Source organism: Cephus cinctus, unplaced genomic scaffold (genome assembly GCF_000341935.2).
Source record: "Cephus cinctus unplaced genomic scaffold, Ccin1 Ccin1_scaffold0412, whole genome shotgun sequence".
Classification (NCBI taxonomy): Eukaryota; Metazoa; Arthropoda; class Insecta; order Hymenoptera; family Cephidae; genus Cephus; species Cephus cinctus.
The window spans coordinates 107,505-130,338 of NW_014333095.1; the positions used below are offsets into that span (position 1 = coordinate 107,505).

Genomic DNA, 22,834 nt, shown 5'->3' on the forward strand with positions numbered 1-22,834 from the left:
ATTTTTTTGAGCTCCGGTCGATGAATCTAATTAACGCCAGACCTTGGACTGTTGTTTTATTTTTCTTGCGGGAGCTAAAGAAAATGTCTAGGCGTTTAGGGAGCAAGGATAAGAGAAATGGTCTTAATTTCTTTGGTATAAATCCACAGCCCCGGTATACAGTACAAAAAGTATTTATTGCGTTATCGAAATACAAGGATTGGTGTACAAAATTATTGTTCGAAGGTATTACGTTTTACGGCTTACGAATAAGATTAATTCTACTGTATTTAAGGATTATTGTTTGCCCCTTATGTTTTCGTTGGCTGGACAATTCTGGAAAGGCAGATCCACATGTATTTCCGAACTGCTGTCAGAATATGAATCTTCACACGTATCAAGGAACTCGAATGATCTTGTACCACATTGTAAACTTTTGGATGGATCTGTCTGTGCTCTTGAATAATCTGATCTCGATTTGCATTTGTCTGCTTGGTTAGAATTATATAAATTTAACAAGCGTCGCTCAGACTTCAGCTTTTCTATATCTTCCTGCAAGTTCTTGCAAGGTGTAACGGACTTTGACTTGTCTGTTCCATAATCCATTGACGTTAACTCTCTCTCAGAGTCTAATCTACCTGGTGGCAGTTTACTTATTTGATGGTTTGTGGTAGCTGTATAGGACATATGCTTTATGCTTGCTTGATCCTTTGTGAGTAGCTTCACCAAGTCATTCATAGGCAAACGTCGTGATGATCTTTTGGATAAATCTTGACTTAACCCTGCGCCATTGTTTTCATTCTTGTTGGATGATTCTTTACTTCTCTCTTGTGTCTGAGGAATTACTTTTACCCGATACCTGCTACGTTCATTTTGATCTTTCTCAGAAAGATCATTGGTTTTGGACCTTTTGCTTGCTTGTAGTTTTCTCAATGTAAATGGCCTGGTGTCACGGTATTCTTGTTTCTTATTATTGTTCATCGATTCTGTATACACTGCACTGCTCAAAGTTTGTGTATAATTGTCTGCAGTGCATTCCTCTGGCTTTTCATTCCTGTGCAAAGATTGAATTGGCTGTTTGTAAACTGGAAATCCAACCGTAGTCTTTTTAATTGATTTTGATCCAACTTTTGCTCTTTTTAATTTAAATGGTGCACCGTCACTCCATAGTCTTTCCACTTTGGTAATTTTTTCAGGAACTTTATTCTCTGTATTTGCTGGGGAATTAATACCAGGAGGAAGTTCCGGAGGTATACAGGATATCAAGGTAGACTCGGATTTCTTGGCTTCTCCAATTGTCTCTTTCTGTGGGACATTTTGTACAAGTTTTTCTAAAGCTTTTGGTATCTTGCTCTGTCTTTCAGGACTTCTTGGAGACACTCGACAGTTAACAGGATTCGTATTGCATTGCTGAACTTCATTGTTACTACTTGGAATTATTTCTTGTTTTATATCAGTAGAGCAACACGATGTTGCTGCTATTATATGAGAATTAGAAGACTGGGTGCAAGCAGTTACTGGTAAATTGTAGTCTTCAGTTTTCTTAGGGCTTTTAGAATTTTCATCCTTTTTCAAAATTTTTCTTTGAAGAGGCTTCGCTTCTAATTTTTTTCTCACAGCGCCTCTAGAAGCTACTAATGGTTTATTCCCAATCTCTTCCCTTTCAACTGTCTGTGGTACATCACTCTTAATTATTCTAATAGGAGAGTCAACAGTATTAATACCATACTCTCTGTATTCTTTGTGTTCAATCATTTCTCCAGATATTTGCGATCGTAAATAATTTTTTGACTTCATAACAACGAGTAGCGGCCTTTTCTGTTTTGATCTTGATGACGATGTTGAATTGGTCTTACGATTAGTTATATTATTTTCCCTGTTGTTTCTGTCCATTGACGATTCAATCATTCGATCTGCATTACTGTCACTTGAAATAGATGTTACACTAGTCTTTCGATACTCTGTTCTTTTTGATACTTCCGGTTGGCCGCAACAGGATTCTACAGTTGTATCATTCGGTTGAGAATTCGATTCTTCTTCTACCTGCTGGAAAGTAGAAGTAGCTCTTGGGTTCCAAGTAGATACAGTTGCTGATTTAGTAGCAGAAGAAGATGGATCAAATGAGATTGAAGGTAAATCACTCGACGAGGAAGTCCTAGGGTATACTGAAACTGAAGTATAATCTTCAGTAGTAGAATTATGAGTATCAGTATCCTGGGGAGGTTTGATCAAAGTAATTTTAGATGGTAGAAAATTATCAGGCTGCTTAGTAGTATTCTTTGTTGACAGTGTATCATTAACGTTAATCATTGATGACTTACTCTTCATGATATTATTCATTTCAGCTAATTGTCTCTCTAAGCTACGTGTATGCTCTTTAATTTCCGTTAGTATTCTAACGAAGTCTGGTTTAGTTAAATCTAATGCAGTAATACTAGCAACTCTCCCTGATAAAAAAGGACTTTCAGTCTTGTTAGAGTTTCTACTGACTTCAGTATTTGTCTCTCGAGTGTCTGTCCTTGATCTTAATTTTTCAATGTGGTTCAGTGCACTCTTGAACAACGCTATAGTATCATTTGTGAGATTGGCATCCGTTTCTATGATCTTCGAAGTCACTGACACTGTCTTATTAGCTGTTATATAGGAATTAGTAATTGATTGTACTCCATTGGTATCCGCAGATAAATGCATCTTGGTATCATCAAATTTTAGTGATTTCTCTGTTTTCTGGGTTTCTGATGTATTATAACCGGACGTATCATCCTGTATATTTCCACAGCAGTCTCTCTGATCGTGACTATCATCTAAGTTATTCCTGTCATTCGTATTCCCTTTTCTCTCTTGAGAAATACTCTGACACCATGAATCTTTCTCATGAGAGTTGGATCTGTCATTCGTTCGTAGCGCTGAAGGTGCTCTAAGTAATTCTTCTTGTGTCAAAGTATTTTCAGTCCCACAAGGTGGTACGTGAGGAGCTGTACGAAAGGAAAACTTTGACAAATTCTTGTCCAATGTGAAGGTCTTTTTGCAAATTGTTTTTTCTATCATCTCCCTCTCCGATTGGCTGTTTGGATTAGCGGTAGTTTCTAAATGCGTTGGGTCTTTGTACCCAACGGAAGTCGACGTTTCAGTGTCCGTTTCGCCCTGGCACGCAACTCCTGTTCCGTGAGTTTCATTCTGTGTTAAATTGGTATCAATGTTTTTCTGTGAAACCGACCTACTGGTGTGCAGACTCGTCGCGGAGCAGACTTTTGACGCTTTACACGGCTTCAGGATACTTATAGTCTTGTCGCTGTCTCTCTTCAAACTACGAATGGTATGTTTTATCCTCTCTGAGAGTTTTTGTTTCTTTTTATTCGTCTTAGTACGTTCTCTTGTCAGACTATCGCTTAAAGGGTTCACTAACCCTCTGTCAATTCTTTCTTCAGAATATGTAACGTCCTTCAGAGTCAGACAAGGTTTAGATAATGAAATCGGATCATCGCTAGTCTTGATCGTTATTCTTTTTTCTGTTGGTACGCACGTTTCATCAATTTCTGGATACTGCATAGAGATGCTTGTACTGTGTACTGTCTTCAGGTTAGAGTTAGGTTGACTAGAGACAGATTGCACGTTCCTAGGGTAGTACGTGCTTCTAGCATTCCTCTCGAGCAGAGGCCCTCTTACGTCCCCAGAAGTTTGTTGCGATGAATGATTAGCATGTTCTACATGAGAAATGTCAGCGATCGGTAATCTCGTAGCTTTTCCATGTGATTGTTCCTTCATTGATATTTGATCCAAAGCAACATGATCAGAAGGTACTCTTTGAGAGTTTTGATAGCGTTCAGTTTGGTTAGAAGTCAATGCACTCTTATATTCTCTATTATTTGAATGTGGTATCGTATCCGGATACAGAATTATTTTAATACACGGTGTCTCGTCGTCCTTGAACTGAAAATATGCATTACTGCATGTTTCATTGGCATTTCGTCTGCACTTGCGCACCGGCGCCACGGAAGTCCAAGCAGGTCTCATGGGAAATCTATTTGTTCTGCATATTTCACTCTTGGCGCATCTTTTAGGACAGAAGTCATCAGTCTTGCTGGATATTCTATATCAGTGAATGACAATTCATTATTAAATTTCCACTCTATATAACTACATTGAAGTCTACGTTAAAGCTATCCGGCGTTGAGTTAAGTGACCTGTAAAAGAAAAGATACAAAATTTATTAGAATCCTCGTGTCCAATAAAGAAAAGAAAATGACAGTAGGCAGTTTAACAGTGGGACTCAAGTATATTTTTCAAAAAAAGCACTAATACCCTAGTACACAAAAGGACGGTAAAAAAGAAAACGCACGCTACTCTAGAGTAAGATAGATTAGAATGAATATAGAGTATCAAAAGAATTTTTCATGTAAACGTAATAACAGTGTGCGGCTGTCTAGTGGGAACTGGAGGATTTGTTTGAGCAACAGGAATTTTCATGCAGGGACGATGGTGGTCCATGGGAACACTGATGGACATAAGTCGTAGACAATCTATTTGGCAGCCTGCTACAGACAGTAGTTCTCGTGGAAGGTGTATTGCACTGGGTGTTAAAGGACTGTGCAGTGTCCTTATCGCATGGCGAGTGAGTTCTGGCCGAGTTTGAGGAAGTGATGCACTTTGGAAGCGCGCTGTATGGTTTCTTCAGCCAGTCTGGTTGCCTGGCAGAGTTTTTTAATTGTGTAACAGAATAACAAATTTGATCTTTGAGAACTAATTAAGTCGCTCCCACTCCCAAAACTACCTTTGACCTCGTTCTTTCCACTCGTTAATTACTCTAGCATCCGCACGTGGCGCTGCTAGGGAAACCTCACCATGGCGAGTAGGATTTGCATGCTGGGGACAATTACTCTTGGTGCATGCTTGAATATTTCTACGTGATACAATAATAAAGATCCTTGTAAACTGTTCTAGAAATCTATATACAACTCTAGAAGTGACTTTAAAATGGGTCTTATTGTTGTTATATGGATAATGGATTATGGTGCTTTTACCGTCGACTTTCTTCCTCCTTTCTGGCACGGTCGAATCTCTCATTGGTCATTTGTCTACGAAGCTCACTGATCTGCTTGCTGTACTCAGCTGCCTGGTTTTGGTAGCGTCTCAATTCGCTGGATTCGTCGCTCCTTTAAGGATTAAGTGAAAAAAGTGCAGAGTTGAATAGTAGAAATTCCTTTAGAATCGCTTTCACAGAGCATGCAGAAAACAAGTCTTACAGTTTCGTTTGAAGTTCTGTGATCTTTTGCTTTAATCTTGTCATTTCGTTCTGCAATTCTTGATTGGCCGTTTGCGTATTCATGGATTCTTGTCGAGCTTGAGATAAAAGTACCTCCAATCTATCCACAGCTGCATGATCACGATCCATTTGGTCCTGAACCATATTCTGCTCGGCTTTCAATCTCGTTAGCTGTGCCTCGCACTAATCAATAGAGAAACAATGTGACAGTCGTATTTTATTGATTAATTAATCATTTCTTAACGATACCTGTGCTTTAATGGCGTCCTTGTCACCGATCTGCTTCAGCAGAGTCTCTTTTTGTTGATCCAACTGAACGCACAAATCTCGAACTGCATTCAAATCAGCCTCTGCTCTTTTCCTTTGCTCCCCTTGTTGCCGTAACTGAGTTTCCATGCTGGCGACGTTCTGCGTCAATTCAGTGATCTACGAGTACAATAATCAAAGAGGCGAATTAGAATTTTCCCAAGTAGACTTAAATAATCCTAACTTCAATTCCTTGTTGGTTTGTTCTCCAATTCGAATTTCTAAGTAGATGCTCGAGCGAATATTTGTAATTAATTAACAACAGATACCTGAGTCTCATAGCCTCTAATCAAACAGTCCCTATCAGCTAGTTGTCGTTCCAAATCAAGCAGTCGGTCGCGTGCCGACTGAAGTGCACCGCGGGCTTCTGCCGCTTCGGACTCCAAGCTGTGATTGTTGTTTTCCAAAACAGTAGCTTCCAGACTGAGACTTCTGAAATGATTCAGCATCTCCGTTCTCTCGTTTTCCTAAAAATCAATCACGAGTACAGACGACTTTACAATTATCTCAGTGTCCTCTTCGTATCACTTGGTGTCATCGCTATTTTAAATCTGACTGTACCTTTCTATTGAGAAGATCCTCGGCGCGTCGAACTTCACTCACGTAGGTCTGCAGCTGTCTCTTGAGGTCGTAGGATTCGCCTCGCGAGGCTTCAAGTTCCCTCTGAAGATTCCGCACCTCACAGGTTACGGATGCCAGGTCATCCTGAAGCCGTCTATTCTCTTGAATAGCGTTTTCACGATCTGCCGACGCGTTTGCCAATTGTCTTTGAAGATTCTCCATCTCCAGATGCATTCCTCGCAATTGCCTTTCCTGTTCTGCGCTCTGCTCCAGGCATAATCTATAAGAATTACAAGCATCAGTTCCACAAAGTATCGTGAATTGACTATTGGTAATGATACAACCAAAGGCTGTCAATATCATGAAATTGATGACACTCCAAGTGAAAGTATCTTTTGCATCTATCCCACTGCTGTATACATATTCTGTGAATCATTATATTGCCACATATCCAACATATCAGCACAAGTTATCACATTTTTCTTCCACGAAATTCAACTTGAATTGGGGACGCTTCATGAGTTATAATTCCGTCATAAAAATTCTGGTAGCCTCAACCATTTCGTCATGTCTCGTCATGACAAAGTATAATGTACAAAACATCCACTTTCGTGAGCTCTAGATTCAATGATTATCATTTTGCCAATAAAACAGTCCATGATGGGCTGATGGCAGAATGAACCACGTGAACCGTAAAAAATAACTATATCAACCAAGTGCATAACGAATACTGTAATTTTCATTGATTCACGTGTTACATAAGTTTATCCTTATTTGTAAATGAATTACTACGTAAACGAATGCGAAGCACGTGCATCCCTAATGACGAAAGTCGACGTCATCAACGAGGACAAGGGCGACAGATACGTTTATATGAACGAGGTCGAATTAGAAACGTAACGCGATTATTTGAGGCGATTTTAATTACGAGTATCAAGAATAAATTGTGAAAATCCACGCTGCCAGTTAGCATCAAACAGAGCATCTTCTTTGTAAGAGTTTCCAGAAGCGAAAAAGAATTGTTTCCGACATTCTTGAACCAAAAGAGTGTTTTTACCATTTTTTTCAATGATGATCCAACTGTATTAACCAGATATTCGCTACGGCTATTCGCGACTTCATTTTACAGTATTATTATACCGTCCGGTTACGTCCTCAGGGTTCTTACGCAACACGCAAATCGATTATCACAAGCGATCAAGAGAAGGAGTCAGATAGCAAAGCCGGCTTCCAACGGTAAGACTCATATCGACTTTCACTCGCTCCTTGTTAGCCACAGCCTCCGATGGCAAAGAAGCTTGCTGTGGCTCTTGGATAGGAAAGTGAAAATGTACGAAGCAAAGTTTCGTGTTACATGGTGGCGTTAACAAAACGGGTTCCAGGCACGGATCCAGTATCTTTGGACGCATCTTAATATATCATCGATAATTATGGATGACCGGGAAGACTTCGAGAAGAATTTTTGAAGGACGAATCCAACAGAAGAATCTTGATTCAAGAATGAAGACGCAACTCTCGTTGAGCCACTTTGAATTTTGCAGCCCTGTTGATCCTGTAATTAGAAACAGTTGGACTGTGCATAATGGCAGAGGCATTAAAAAAAGAGAATTGAGGAAAAACTTCCTTCCTGTACGTTGTTGTCATATGCAATGTTGACTGTGTAGATTCTGCATGCGCCGGGACGTTCTCGCGGAAGTTGGACTTTTATTCACTTCCTCAATGGTTTTATTAGCTTTGTATCATTATATAGTGAGCATTGTCCTATTTCCTGAATTACCCGATATTATACTCTTAATAGTACGTATCAATGATTTCTCTGCTCTCGTTGAAAGTCAATCAGTCGAAGTTGATTAAAATTTCTTTTTGTATCGCGAACCTCTCGAACATCTTGAATCCATGCGTTCTGAAGAGTCTGGCGGATACTAGGAAAAAACAGACAGACGAGAGGATAGAACATTTTTAAAAACATATCACGTTCACAAGTGCGTGATGTCTTTTTTACTTTCACGGTCGCTCTTCAGGGTCACTGCGTAATCCTTTCTTGTTGGAAATGTCACTTTATAGGAATAGTTACGTTTCATCGGTTTTCCTAGGAATTTCATTGCGTTATTTTCATCTTCATGTTGAAGCTGACCTGTCAAACTAACAAGAGTCTATGCGGTATTCAAAATCAACTAGCTGATATGTCTGATGAAATATTTTACTTGAACAGGTTGGTCGTTACATCTAAATTTCAAATACTTAGTTGAATCTTAACCTCTTCCTCGTGGCAGTTGGAACGCGTCCATGAATGAGTCAGAGTGCATCGCCCTGCGATACCTGCATCTCTTTGTTATTCTTCCTCTCGATTGCTTCACGACGAGACTTCTACGGTTTTAACAGTCTACCCGATGCCAACATGTGTGCATTTACTTCGCTGCTACCGTTCATCGCCATACCGTTATACGAAGCTGTCTCATAGGTTACATGTATGAAGCTAGGAAGATTCGATTCGTAGCTCGAGAATCGTAACGATATACGAAACGATACTAGGATCGAGACTTTGGCGCGGAGGAAGAAAAAAATTCAAAGTAAATCTCTATACAATAGTTCTCTTGAGATTAATCGTGTAATTGCCACTGGTACTTTTTCTATATTGGTTCTAGACTTGTACCTCCAATCTGAACCGGAACCCGAAGAGTTGTCCAAGTGTTTTTTACGTTCAAGGACGATGGCAGATTTGTCACTGGAGTTAAGTAATTTAATAATGACAATGAAGTGCCTGTCCTTTCTGTCTCTTTGCAATTGCAATGCGGCTCTCTGATAGATTTGATATTCATATCTTAACGAGGATTCAGAAACAGTTCGTTGGATTTATTGCGAGACAGAGAAAAGAAACTGGCATCTTAAGAGAATAAAGGAGGAACTACAAAATGCTTTACGTCATCTTTAAAAGGAATGTCGAACGCGTTGGTCGTAACCAGGATGCGCCCTCAGGCAGGTTTAAGATTATGCAATGTCAAGTCGATGGAAATTTCACTAGGCGGAATCTATAAAATTGTAACCTCAAATTATAGCCGAGTCGAATGCCAACGTATTAATTCACTGAAACTTATTGTCGTGTGTTTTAGGATACTGGTATTATCGCTTCAAGTACAGTTGTGTTATCTGTGATATATATTTCACGTTCTGACACTGTTACGGAACTTTGTTCCGTCGTATGAATTGACAATGGAACATTGTTGGACGCCCACCAAAGTGGCCGGGAGTCTGCCTACGCAAAGACTTATGGCTTTCTATAAGCATGCACACAGGATAAGGTAGACTGTTTTATTTTATTAAATCAGGATTTTCATAACCTCGTCAAACATTATTGGAATTATTTTTATCTTAGATTCGATTGCATATTACTACACATGTGGATAGGGAAAAGGAGCCAAGGCCCGTTCTGGTAACGGTATTCCTGCACATCCTAGTTGTTAAGGTTACGTGAAAAACCCAACTATGATTCCATAGAGCAGAGAAGTCATACTGCAGTATCGGCCAGTGAAGGAAAGAAGGAATAATTCTTTCCCATGCTCTGTTATAAGAAGCGTGAGCAATTGTCGAATGCCCGTCTATCTGATTCAGTTTGAAGCACGAAGAAGTTAGGTAACAGCTGTATACAGGCGTGAAACGTATCCAGCCTGAAGTCAGTCTTTGCGCGAGACTCGGCACTATAAGACCTAAGCTCTTAACGTGGTTGCTCTTTCTCTTTGTCATTTGAATTACTCTAGAGATATTTCTCTTTATCATTTCATATATCGCCGGGAAAGAAAAAACAAATTGTGAAATCGTGATGTGACTATTCGCCGTGTTATCTTCGAGAGTTGGATAAAGCTATGAGGAACGAACGAGTGTAAGATCCATTTATAATATAATTTAAAATTATTACATTAGAATAAAATATTGAGCCGGGTGTGATCGAGGAATTTTGGAAAAAGATTATGATAGTACTTTGTTGATCATTTTGTTAAGTTTCAACATTTTCTTTAATTCCCGCGTTAATTGATATAATGAAAATATGATTATTCATTCCTCGCAGAAGGAATATCATTCGACGATATTATGTTACGGATGAGAAATATGTTGGATGGTTATTAAATTTTATGGATAAAAGAATCATGATCGATTGTTATTGGAAAATTTTCGTTTACTTTCGTTTTCCTACGGCTGCATGTTGCAGCATCTGTCTTTCTCGTTATTATGTTTACTTCTGGTGAACGATGAGACTTGACATTTGCAAGAGGCCTTTTAGACGTCTACGATTTTATGCTTAACTTTCTACGTCGACTACGATTATTAATACGTCACAATCGGATTTTACTGTTTCGTCGGTTTCACGTGAAACTTTAGATCGAGCATTTTGCAATAGTGAATAACTCGTCGTCACGATAAAAGTGAATTAAAATTGTGGACAACTTTCTTCGACGAATATATATATATATATATATAGTTTCCTTTCGTTTATCGTTTAAACAAAATTCCTGGTCTTATCTTGTTTTAGAAAATATTTTATAGAATTTTTGAAATATGATTCACATCCGGTTGACTTAGTTTCCTTTCGTTTATCGTTTAAACAAAGTCACGATAAAAGTGAATTAAAATTGTGGACAACTTTCTTCGACGAATATATATATATATATATATATAGTTTCCTTTCGTTTATCGTTTAAACAAAATTCCTGGTCTTATCTTGTTTTAGAAAATATTTTATAGAATTTTTGAAATATGATTCACATCCGGTTGACTTTAATTGCTAGTTTGACCAAGAGACACTTTTTATACGTACTAACCGATCAGCTTGATAAGCAAGTATTAGGATTTTTTTCCATTATAAAAAAAAGGGTAATTTTAATATTGTTGACACGTGCTATGAATAAATTAAAAATAAATTCGATCAGATTGATTTATGAGGAACAAGTTGCTGAATGCGTCAAAACATATTTTAAAATTTATAATTAAAAATTTGTCATTTCGTTATCATCGACAATGGCACGTTACTGACAAGGAACAATTAAATTGTTTCACTGATTCTTCGATGACAAAAAAAATAATTCACAGAGTGTCGCCGCTCATGCAATTGTAGTTATAGAAGAAACAAAAAAAAAGACATACCTAAATCGAATATCATCGCCACTCGGTAAACAGCAATAGGGACAAAGAGGATAACAGGTGTCCATGATAATGAATAACTTTCTTAATTACAAAAATTTTATAAATTGACAAAACATCCTTTGAAATTGTAGTGTATCAATTTACAGAAATACGAAGAATTTCGATTTGGTCGAGCAAAGCCATGATTATTGCCAACGGAATTGTCGTCATGGCCACCGTACTTGTTATCATTTGTTTTCGGCAGATAAATTATAATTTTTTGTTTTCGAGGACCCAGCAACAATATTTTTGATGATTCTATCTTTTCTCGTCGTTACGTCTTGACCTTTGTACATTAATTTTATTTTTTTTAAACCTAACCTAATTATTCACGTTATCGTCTAATTTTTGCGAATTGATACATATCGTATGAGGATGAAAGTTCGTGACGTAACAAGTATTCGGTCTCGCACTGTAACACAGCAATTAGCTAATTGTGCAAGAGAATTTTTAACTCCGAGCTGCTACTTGGTTACGACTATCTAATACCATCAATATTTACACGCATCTTGTTTAACATCATTTCCAATTGACGACTCTCACTTTTTCAAAGTACAGAGGAAAGAAATGGAGCTCGTTATTGCTCGAGGAGGAACTTTATTGAATAGAAGTTAATTTCTAAGAATCGAGATCAACGTCAGATTGATGAACGACTATGGACTGGATGATACAAAAAAAAATTAAGGGAAAGAATAGAATAGAGTGGATACTCAACGTTGCGTGAAGAGAAGCAACGTGTGAAAGAAAAAATTGTCCATAAATGAATTAGTATCCTATGAACGTTTCTTTCTCTTGGCTATATTAGATATTGTCTATATAAAATATATATACATATAGAATATATATGAAGGCTGTTGAATTTCTAGTGCGGAATTCTAGTGGGTGGATGGGTGGTCTGCCTCCATACGACATACTATATCCACAATCTCTATAACTGATCTTGTTACTCTGCCATTTTTTTAAAAGCTATCTCCCAGTGGCATCTTCGACTGGAACAAAATTGGTAGTGAAAGAACAAAAAAAAAGTAAGCTCGTCCATGAGATTTATATGAAAAATAGAGACCTTCGTTTCTCCAGACTCATTTTTTCGTACTAGGTTACGAGATGCAACGAAAGAGGACTGGATTTTCTCTTTCTTTTTTTTTTGGAAGAACACGATTTACTTTCACCAGCTTTGACCTTCAAGCCTTGCGGCAAGGACCTGGCTAATAACTGTTGAATCCTTGAATTTTCATAAGGCAAAAAAGTATTGCAGTACTCATCATTCAGACAGACGCTAGGCCAATTGTGAAATAGACACCGAGATCTAAACTAGAACCTTATAGAAGATTTTAAAAACTTGCAATTTTGAATTGCGTTGACTTGACAATATCGTGCATTAAATTTCCTGAAGCAATTAGAGCCTGATGACAGGACACGCCAGATGCACATGGTGACTTTCGATGGGCACATCAGTTCCTGGTTCTTTCTGCGACCACAAGTAAAATGAAGAATAATTACATAGAAAATATTAGAGTGACAACTGGATTCACACTGTTAGTCACCATAAATACCCTGCTATGTAATCCTGTAGAATTCTACATTTTTAGACAGGAACCACTGAGAAGGTTGTAGATATCAGTGATAGTACAGATTTTCATGAGCATCCAGTTTTCCTATTGCCAAATGGTTCTCGTTAAAAATGTAAAAAGCGTGAATCCTCATTTGATGACGGTAAAAAATTCCCTGGACACAGGTCAGTCTTGATATTCCGTATGCATGTCGTCATTCTATCCCAACCAGGGACAATGCCATTGCCATAGTGAAACAGTGAAAGTATGGGCATTTTATTTGTGTCGTGTATGCTTTTGCTTTTGCGCCACGAGTCCCTCCAGTTGAGTAAAACTTAGTGTGCAGCACCACATACTATTGAAGAGACCATTTCTGTCTTTCTATGTCAGCATTCTGGTTAGAGACTCGGTGCATTCCTGCTCGGGATTGCAGAACGTGTGTTTCTGGATGCACCAGGGCGTTCAATTGTATTAGTTGACATTGAGTATAGAAAATGAAAGGTAAAGCTTCGACATATGTAAATGTAATTAGTGTAACTGTGATATACCTGTTTGAATTGTAACTGTATGGTGATTGTAATTATTTATCCATGACCTGTCATTCCTTACAGAGCGATGCAGACCATCCTGAGCAGTACAGTGTGGATTCTATTGGTAGCTGGTGCAAGTGCCGCGATAGTACCACCACCTTGGGCAAATCCATCCAGCAATCCGTGTGCTGCACAACCAAGAGGCTGGCAGTTGTTATACTGGCCTGATGATGGAAAGTGTTACAAAATATTCCAGGTAAACTTTGATGAACCTTTGAGCATGCTTCTGATTGACAGAGTCAACTTTTCAATGGATAAGTTAAAAATTTTTTTATAAAAACCTTGACGAACAGGATTATTCTATTAAGAATTTCGTATTGGTACAGATAGGTCCGCCCTGTCCAGAGACGATGGAATTGGGTCCTGCAGCAGGAGGTGGTACAGTAGCGGAGTGTAGATGCCCACCAGGCACAGCACAGTCACCCAGGGATGCTTTGTGTCATTCGATATTTACAAGAGCGTCTTGCGAGAAGGGTCAGTACTTTGCACCGGTGCCAGAAGCCCCAGGTTCGGCAAGGTAGGTAACCCAGGATGGATTCAGCTCAATTCCACTCAAGTGATCAGTTAATATCCGGTATTGGTTTCATCTTGCTCAATGAGAATTCAATAGTGTAGGACGTATATCATTATAATGATGTAGCTCGAAGCGACGTTGGGGCGTGTGTCGGGAGCCTGAACCTTGCTCGGAACGCGGTGAGGTCTTCTGGCCCCAGGACGGCAAGTGCTATCCAAAGCTGACAAGAGGACCGTGTCCTAGAGGCGAACTCCTAGTTATGGGTGACGACGATTTCGCTATCTGTTCGTGTTCTACTCGAGGCGAATTAAGCAGATATCATTGGCCAGGAGTTGGCGGTGGCTGCTACGAACACTATACCAAAGGACCCTGCACGGAACCTGGTGAATTGTTTCTACCAGGAGGAATCTGCGGCTGTCACAGCAGTTTACCGCATTACCATGAACCCAGCAATATGTGTTATCCGTTAGGTAAGCCCAGACGTGAGAGAAATTAATGTCTTAGCAAGAAAACAGATTAAGTATAGTAGTTCTTCCATGAATACCTAGGTGGCATCGGACCCTGTCCAGCAGGACATCAGTTCGTTGTATCTAGTCAGGATCGTGAGGACTTCATCCATGCGAAATGCGTTTGTAAACCTGGACACGTGTTGTACCGGAACGGCATATGCTACAGGGTCCACACGAGAGGTCCTTGCGACAATGGAAGCATGTTAATAAACTCAACAACGTGCGTTCCTGTTCCTTGTAAGCGAGGAAGATTATACTTTCCCCAGGAGAAGACGTGTTACAAAGTCGGATCCAGGGGACCCTGTCCCAATGGTCAAATAGTTCTCTACGACTACAACGTGAGGCCATCATTGGACGGAATCAGTTACAATGGAGTCTGTGGCTGTACAAGTACATTGATGAACTCAGGAACGTGCTCCGAGGACGAGGAGGAAAAGAGTTGCGAGAGCACCGCCGGAATGGCGGTGATGAATAAGACTTGCTACAAGCTTTACACGCAAGGTCCATGTGCAGAAGGTGAGTGGCTGGTTGCGCAAAGAGTAGCCAAAGGAAGTTTGTGGCAAGATGAAGATGAGTCACAACCCAGAGCCAGATGCGAGTGTAGACCTGGTTACAAGAGGATATCTGAGAATTCCAACGAATCCGAATTAGAAAGTAACAGTTTAATTGTCCCAGGTGGTTGTCAACCGCCTGCAGTGAGCTTAGCTAGATTTTTAAATGAAAAACTCAAGTCAGCGGATTTTTGACTATTCACTGTCAAACAGTTACACGTGGTACTGTATACTTAGGACTCTACTGTAAATACATAACAAACGTCGCGCCGACATACCGTCCGCTGCTCATTGTCAGTTGCAAACGAACCGTCGCGCAGTACGCACGTCCATTAAGACTTCCTATTTATTTGATATCTTACACGTATATTTGTAAATAAGTAAAAACCATCGTGCATCATCATTCGCCATAGTGGTAAGTCATGACTTATAGATAAAAAATAATTATGCGACCGAGATTTCTGTAAATATAATATCAAAGAATGATTACTCACTGATTTTTATGCTCGATCTCGCGAACCTGTTGCTCCACTCCTATCGCCTCTTGCTCCTTGACACGTAATTCTCTTTCAAGAGCAGCAATACGCTCAGTCTTCTCATCAAGTTCCATCTGTCGATTATATGACAATTGATTATCCATCGCAACTTTTATTTTAGCATAGTAATAAGAATTAGTAATACAATAGCTTGTTTTAATTACCAGTAGCTGATCTTTCTCTTGATCCAATTGCGCCATACCAGCACAAAGTTTACTGATCTCCTGTTTCAACTCTTTCACTTGATTGTCAAGCTGCATCTGTTGCTGCTCGAGACTCCTATTACGATCCATCGCCTTGTTCAATTCGGTCTCTGATTGAGCCAGTTGACCTTGGACATCGCCAAGAGCCTGATCCGTTTGATCTTGCAGTGCTCTGGGTGAGAGATGTCAGATAAATAATTACACATTATTGTTCATTGATCGAGCTCGAAATTCAGTTGGAACTAAAGGTAATTATTTAATAATTGAGGCCTACCGAAGTTGAAAATATTGGGTGTGTTGTGTCGCAAGTTCTTGCTTCGTTTTCTTCAATTCTTCTCGCATGTCTTCTAACTGATCTTCAAGACCGTTTATGGTTGCCCTTCGCGTACCTTGCGCTATCAGAAGATCCTGTCGCTCTCTTTCTAAATGCTTTAATCTTGTTTCTGCATCGGTTAATGATTCCCTGAGTCGTCTCTGTTCGGAAGTATGAGCCTCGGCTGCCATCTGATCAAACGATATCCAAACGCCCTTTTTCTTTTGTCTCATTCATAAATCACAGTGCAATCAAGCTCACGCGGGGAAAACAGTGATTAGATAATAGTTGCAGGTTGATTAGAAATTAAGTTAATATAAGTCTAATATCATATACGTGTTTCCAGATCACAATAGGACTAGATCAGGTACTACGTGCCTGTTCGTTACAGACCAACAAGGAATTGGGTAAGTAATATTAAAGTACTTATTGATTAACAAATACTACTTAATACCTTAAGTCTTTCGCGAAGTGCATCGCGTTCTTCTGCCAAACGTTCCACGTCAGCTCTGGCTGTGTCTCTCTCGCGTTCTAAACGTTCCAGAGTAGCCTGTTCATTAGAATGTTAAACATTTAATTGATACAAAGCTACAGGCATTGTTAATTAATCGTAACAATCTTAACCTTGGATACATTTGTGTCACTCTCGGGTGGTGATCTCGAGGAAGCGCAGGTGCAGCTACCAACAGGCCTGCAGGGGCTACAAGGATTGCATGGGATGCATGATCTTCTTTGATGAGTTTTGTTAGTCTGCAGTCTAGCTTCTAAGTTGAATTTTTCACGGCATAATTCCTTCTTCTCTCGTTGTAATTCCTGTATGGCACGTTCCTTCTCGTTTAGCTGACGTCTCAACTCGGACGCCTGTGTCCATAGGTCAGCCTGTTTTAATGAAGACAGAGAAACAGGGTGCAGACTAAATAAAATTTTATATAAGGTTACTAAGTATTATAAATAATGTATGAATGAGGTACATATTAATTGAGTAATAACAGCGTGTCTTGTAGACAGATTTTGGATTCTTCCTTTCAAATATTTTATAAAAACTAAATAGTCATAACGAATGCCTTACATTATCTCTGTCGGATCCTTTGTTAAATTGTTCCCTGAATTTGTTGTATTCGTTTCTGTAATAATCGCGTTCAGTCTCTAATCTCTCGATGGTTTGTCGTAACTGCAAAGCGAGAAGTTAATAACAAGAAAAAAGTATATTCCGCTTTCCTAAGGATACTATCAACTTAAACTTACAGACATTATCGACATGTCTTTTTCATTTATTATCTTTTGAGCCTCTCCATTCGATGCTACGACATTTGTGTCTTTTGTGACTTCAGACTCTTTGCACAGCGATTCCTTTCTTTCTATATTCTTTGCTCGGGTAGATGGCGACGGTGATCGATGTCCTTTTGATGCTATATAAAAAATAAATTCAATTAAGGATTCACAATGTCTGATAGAGTCGATTATTTACAGAGATTAATATTACTAGTATAAACATTAACTTGGGATGATAAACTAAAATTATATGGCAAACAGTAAGCAGGTCACGAATGTACCAGTCCTTTTTTTCGTTATTTTCTTTCCTTTATTCTTATCATTCTTATCACCCTTTTCTCTCATTTTTTTCAAGGCGTCCCCATTGTCACTCTGTAAGGATGTTTTCAAACGGATCTTCTCCTCTAATAAATTATTGTTACATTTCAATTGTGTAATCTCTTCTTTTCGGTACTCGTTCTCTTTAATTAATCTTTCTATTTCGTCGTTTAAACTCTTTTCTGTAATATTATTTATAACCGTTTGATCAAGGGCGTCTTGAATCATACAGCTAGAACACCTGAAAGACTTTGAATATTCTAAAAAAAATGATTTATTCCCTACCGATTACAGTTAACTGATTGATTCTATCAGTCATTTGCTTCTTCTCGTCCAATGTTGATTCTAAGACGCGTTGTATGTTACGTTTTTCGAGTTTACTTGCTTCTAAATCCGCTCTCAGTTCCTGTACTTCTCGCCGTTCTACGGTCAATTCACTCTCCAACACGTGAACTTGCGTCATGACGTCTTCCAGCTTTTCCTAAATATATTAAAAAGTAAATAAAAAGAACGAAAATTGACAGATATTGTGAGAATGAATAGACTAATGAAAATTTTCACCTGTAATTTACAAACTCTTCTGTTGTTCTCCTTAACAGCCGTATTGCAATCAGCCTCCACTGCCAAGGCAATACGATCTATATCTGATAATTCTTTTTCTAACTCTTCATTGCGCTCAGCTAATTTTACAGCTTGAGACATTGCATCGTGTTGTTTATTAATAGCATCTGTATTAAATTAAAAGAAAGTTATTCACGTTTTACGTTAACTAGTTAAGGGATCCTCAAATCCATCGAATCACCTTTCAATTGTAACTCCAAGTCCAACTTTGCTTGTTGCAGTATTTTAACTTCATTATTGTCAGGGTCTCGATGATTCTTATCAACTCGCCGACAACAACAATCCTTAGAAACCGCGGCAAACGGTCGACCGCCCTCTAACATTTTCTTTAATCGTTGAATCTCCTTCTCCTTGGAAGCTAACTGGAAATATACCGGTTTAAAGATGTTAATCTGCTTTACCCACATTTCATATTTCATTGAATAAACAACCCGTTACCGTGCATGATACATTATAGAAACATCATATAACAATAAAAGCTCACACTTACAGTAATAGAAATGAATTCTCATACCCTGGGGATCAATAATACATGCAACAAAGTACACATTCTGGTTGGACACACGATAAGTTGCAAGGAAGAATCCAAAAGATACTCAAAAAATATATTAGGCTTTAACGATACCTGTGTTTTCATTGTGTGTACATTGTCTGATTGCAATGCTAATTCTCCCTTTAATTTGGTTACCTCACGGTTCAAACAGTTCATCTTGTGCTCTGCAGTGCTCAGTAAATCAACAATGTGTGGCTCCACTTTTCGTAAACTAGGCAATGTCGTAGTACTACTTTTTGATCTTGGCAAAGCATCACTTTCTAGAGTAGGTCTTCTGAGTGGATAGCTTGCACGTTTTTTAGTTGCTATAAAATCATAAATTGGCATATACTCGTATTCTAAATATGGTGAGGATTGCAGATACTATCAAACTTACTACTTCTTCAGATAAATATGAAATATCTTTACCTAGTCCAACGTTATTTATCACGGGCTTGCAACACTTTCCTTGTAGCTCCAATATCTTCTTCGATTTCTTTGAGGATTCAGACTCTAATTCTTTGATTTTCTGGAGATTGCGCGACGATGCCAATTTCAGGTCACAGCATTTACTCTCTAATTTGCGCACTTGCTTCTTAAGATCGCGGAGTTGTTTTTGATGTGCCTCTTTAGTTTCTATAAGCTCTGAATGAAGATGATTACATTCCTGCACTAGACGTGCATTGTCACACTTATATGGCTCAACAGCCAATTGCAACTGACTGCATGCCTGGGAGAAAGAAATAGTATCATATAAATTAATAGCAAAGAATACATGAATTACTATTAATTACATCTTTTTGTAGATTAAGATATAGCTTTAACAAATGTATATGCTCCGAAGTCAATGTTAAATAACACGAATAACCTAGATCACTTACCACCTGTTTGACAGATACAAATGTCAAATAACAAATGAACTTTAAACATTATAGAAAGTTTTTAAATAACTCTGATGGGACTCAAAATGCATTTTACAATAGCTATAGAATTCTAAAATATATGCTAAGATATACAGTTAAAAAAGTTGAAGGTCTTATACCTCTATATTATCCTGTGCAATGGATTTAAAATGTTTGAGACTTTCTGTAGTTTGTATAAGATCTGCCAGTAGTCTTTCTATTAAAGGAAGAGCGTCCAAGGAAAGTGCTTGCTTATATCCTAAATTATCCAGATGCTTTCGAACTGTACGGTATCTTGCAGCTACATTATAATCCTCTTCAGCATTCATTTTTACATGAGAATTATAATCAAACTTTTAACACAGTAATTTTCATATAAACCACAATTTCATAAAATGAATTTAAAACTATTTGTTGCACAATTTTGTGTTTAAATTGCTCCATTTACAAGTTTGTTTACACTATGCTTCCTCTTAACCTCGACCGCGTAATCGTCCAAAAACTTAGCATTAAGACTCTTAAGCAACATTATTGATTGCACTGTCTAATACGTCAGGTTTATCTCTTGATATATATAAAATGCACAATTGCACATTGATAAAGTTTCGTTATAATTTAATTTTTCTAAACAGATCACACACTAGATTACAGGGTGGGAAACAGTAGGGGCCTTATAACGGTCATGGGATTGTTGAACGGACCCAACTTGCAACTAATAGAATTCAAATTTAACGCGCTTGACTCAATGGAACATAATATATTGTATGACTATTCTCTCATTGAGACTTCATATTGAAAATGGGACTAGTGAATTGAATTTATTATTATGACTCTGTATTATTAAATTTATTGAGTTAAAGATAGGATGACAATAAAAATGAAATAGAAAGGACTCATTATATTCTCTTTCATTTTATTAGATCTTTCTTATGATACATGATATAAGAGTTTCATTGTACAATCATTAGCCGTCTCTTATTCGTGGTGTGAGCAACTTGACACATCAGGGCATTCATAGAAATCTTCACATATTGTTACGTATTATAACACAATAACAAAAGCAATAACATTTCTTGTACTAACGCTGTAGACATTCCACTTTCATTAGGGCGCCACTGCCCAAAGATATACATAATGATGATGAGGATACAATGAACACTTATGAAGAATTTTAAGAACCTAAGCATAAAAATCTATAAAAGATAACTAGGATAAAATGTTATTTGCAGACGATTGTCGTCTTACATTTTTTTTGCAGTTTTCTTTTTCTTCCTTTCTTTCTTTTCCTCCAACGTCAAATAATATCTATTCATGACAAAGCTTTTACTTACAGATATTCTCAAGCTATGTGCATTGAGATAGATACAATATTCAATGATGTTTTTCTCCTTAGTGAATTAATGCAATTGGTATATGATATCAAAGATAAAGATTCTGAAAAGTATGATTAATCGATGCTGTGGAAAGTACAAAAAAATATTTTAAGAAGCTTTGTCAATGCATCCCAGATATTTCTTAGCGATGTGAGGATATAAATTTGTTACTGGAACACAAATTATAGGTGGGTAAATATAGTGTAGTATAATGGTTAGAGGACTACATATAGATGATGATAGTATATCAATTGCATGATTTATGTAAAAAAAAAAAAAAAAGAAAACAATACCTATACTAAAACCAGCCACGGTAACGAGTAAACGCTGAGAAACATAATAGTTGCATCTTGTACGAAGAACAAAAAGAAAAATTGTATAGTAGCTAGAATTTCAATTCGATGAAATAATGCCAGTCGTTAGCGACTAAAACATATTGCGCATCGAATTAAAAAGACATATATGTACAATATTTATATATACACAAATTCCGCGTTATTAGATCAAACATTAGATTTAAGCGCTTAGAGACTAATCGACCAAGAAAATGTCTCTCGATTGATCATCTAACGGGACATTTGCAAGCACAGATCAATCAATCGAGAGATGTTCTCTTAGAGAAAAAAAAATGAATTGATCGTCAGTCTAATTGTTAGGAAACAATACAATTTATAATAATATTTTTAGAAACTAGATTATGATAATTTCCACTGGATTGCTGTGCATGCCTCAGTGTCTTTAAGGATCTCGTTTTGAAACAATCTTGCGTGCGGATACAAGGAGACAAATAAACGATCTTGAAGCAAAAAAGACAAAAATCATTAAGCTCCTGGCACTCGCAAAAGTAACTGACGGTGTAAAGGTACTGATCGTTTCATTCAGGATATCAGAACCAAAGCACGGCAATCTATTGATATGTCAAAATCTTACAATTGATGCGACAACAAGTGTAAGTGAAAAATGACAGCAATAATATAAAAATAAAGCAATAGATTTTCTGTTGTCGATTTTGTTAGGCAACGGTTACGCGGCGAACCAGCCATCGTCTGATAATAATTAAATCACTAGGATCTAGATCGTTACGCATTTTTAATAACGTCTAATTACAATAAGTAGATTGACAATGAGAACAGTATGAGAAACGCAAAAAATTCATCGTCAAAACATATTTTATCAGTAAGTGCATATTTGTATTGTTGAACTGTAGGCCTCATTTCGTAACGATCCAATGATTCGCGATCACACATCTCGTTCCATTGTTTGCCAATGGTCCAAAAAAACAATGGGACAACAATGAAACACAAATAATATAACGCTTCAAGATCCAAATCATATTTAGAATCTTTGTCGTCGCTCAAACATCTATTGACTAACGGTCGTAACCAGCGATCATGCTATTGAGACAGTTTCAAAAAAAAAAAGAAACCAATCGTATTGTTACTGTTGCTATTGTTATTTACAACAGCATATTACCGTTCTATTCTCTTGATACTCATATTCCAGTTTCAGTTGTTCCACAAAAGGTTGATCTTTTTAAAGATTAAATTAATGACTGGCGAAGGCTATACAAATGTGTATCATTTTTATAGCAGTCTTTAAATATGATTTTTACTAGACGGAGAGAATAATTCCAGCCCAATAAATTGCTTACTGTTGTTGTTAACGGGAAACCGAAAGTAAATTCGTGAAACAATAAGGTCGCTTTTCGAGTGTATTGCGATTTTCTATACAAGTAGTATTTTGGATCGCAATTAAATGTATTCCTT

General features: G+C 37.8%; 2 protein-coding genes across 16 annotated transcripts; one reads left to right on the top strand and one right to left on the bottom strand.

Moving 5' to 3' along the window:
• Positions 1-157: 157 nt before the first annotated feature.
• Positions 158-20,363, bottom strand: LOC107267564 (centrosomal protein of 135 kDa). Of its 9 annotated transcripts, XM_025084888.1 has the most exons (21): positions 19,836-20,363; positions 19,223-19,523; positions 18,887-19,119; positions 18,443-18,623; positions 18,202-18,368; positions 17,926-18,121; positions 17,604-17,822; positions 17,296-17,459; positions 17,120-17,221; positions 16,675-16,929; positions 16,505-16,600; positions 16,012-16,241; positions 15,699-15,909; positions 15,493-15,608; positions 6,110-6,389; positions 5,818-6,015; positions 5,492-5,668; positions 5,223-5,425; positions 5,001-5,132; positions 4,751-4,879; positions 4,196-4,667 (listed from the first exon to the last, which is right to left on the bottom strand). In XM_025084888.1, exons 1-21 carry the CDS (start codon positions 20,022-20,024, stop codon positions 4,403-4,405), a joined length of 4,044 nt encoding a protein of 1,347 aa, XP_024940656.1. In that variant the 5' UTR covers positions 20,025-20,363; the 3' UTR covers positions 4,196-4,402. The 9 variants fall into 9 exon arrangements, with proteins under 9 accessions (XP_024940651.1, XP_024940649.1, XP_024940650.1 ...); XM_025084883.1 differs by lacking the exons at positions 4,196-4,667; positions 4,751-4,879 and adding an exon at positions 158-4,069 and having other exon boundaries at positions 18,950-19,119; positions 19,836-20,342; XM_025084881.1 differs by lacking the exons at positions 4,196-4,667; positions 4,751-4,879 and adding an exon at positions 158-4,069 and having other exon boundaries at positions 19,836-20,342.
• Positions 8,360-16,524, top strand: LOC107267565. Of its 7 annotated transcripts, none has more exons than XR_003059608.1 (6): positions 8,360-9,408; positions 13,446-13,620; positions 13,751-13,941; positions 14,065-14,408; positions 14,487-15,413; positions 16,397-16,524. XR_003059608.1 is itself a non-coding variant. In XM_015739462.2 (6 exons), the coding sequence occupies exons 2-6, from the start codon at positions 9,970-9,972 to the stop codon at positions 15,191-15,193; spliced, it is 1,434 nt and encodes a 477-aa protein (XP_015594948.1). In that variant the 5' UTR covers positions 8,360-9,408; positions 9,483-9,969; the 3' UTR covers positions 15,194-15,491. The 7 variants fall into 7 exon arrangements, 6 of the variants coding, with proteins under 6 accessions (XP_015594948.1, XP_015594947.1, XP_024940668.1 ...); XM_015739462.2 differs by lacking the exon at positions 16,397-16,524 and adding an exon at positions 9,483-9,986 and having other exon boundaries at positions 14,487-15,491; XM_015739461.2 differs by lacking the exon at positions 16,397-16,524 and having other exon boundaries at positions 8,360-9,148; positions 9,220-9,408; positions 14,487-15,491.
• Positions 20,364-22,834: the final 2,471 nt, after the last annotated feature.

Coding starts and splice junctions, on each gene's coding strand:
- LOC107267565 (XM_015739461.2), top strand. CDS start 9,320: ATGGAACATTGTTGGACGCCCACCAAAGTGGCCGGGAGTCTGCCTACG. Junction 9,409..13,445: donor AAGCATGCACACAGGATAAG/GTAGACTGTTTT, acceptor CATTCCTTACAG/AGCGATGCAGACCATCCTGA. Junction 13,942..14,064: donor GAAGCCCCAGGTTCGGCAAG/GTAGGTAACCCA, acceptor ATAATGATGTAG/CTCGAAGCGACGTTGGGGCG.
- LOC107267564 (XM_025084881.1), bottom strand. CDS start 20,024: ATGAATGCTGAAGAGGATTATAATGTAGCTGCAAGATACCGTACAGTT. Junction 15,910..16,011: donor ACCCAATATTTTCAACTTCG/GTAGGCCTCAAT, acceptor TCTCTCACCCAG/AGCACTGCAAGATCAAACGG. Junction 6,390..15,492: donor GAGATCGAGCATAAAAATCA/GTGAGTAATCAT, acceptor TAATTCTTATAG/ATTATGCCTGGAGCAGAGCG.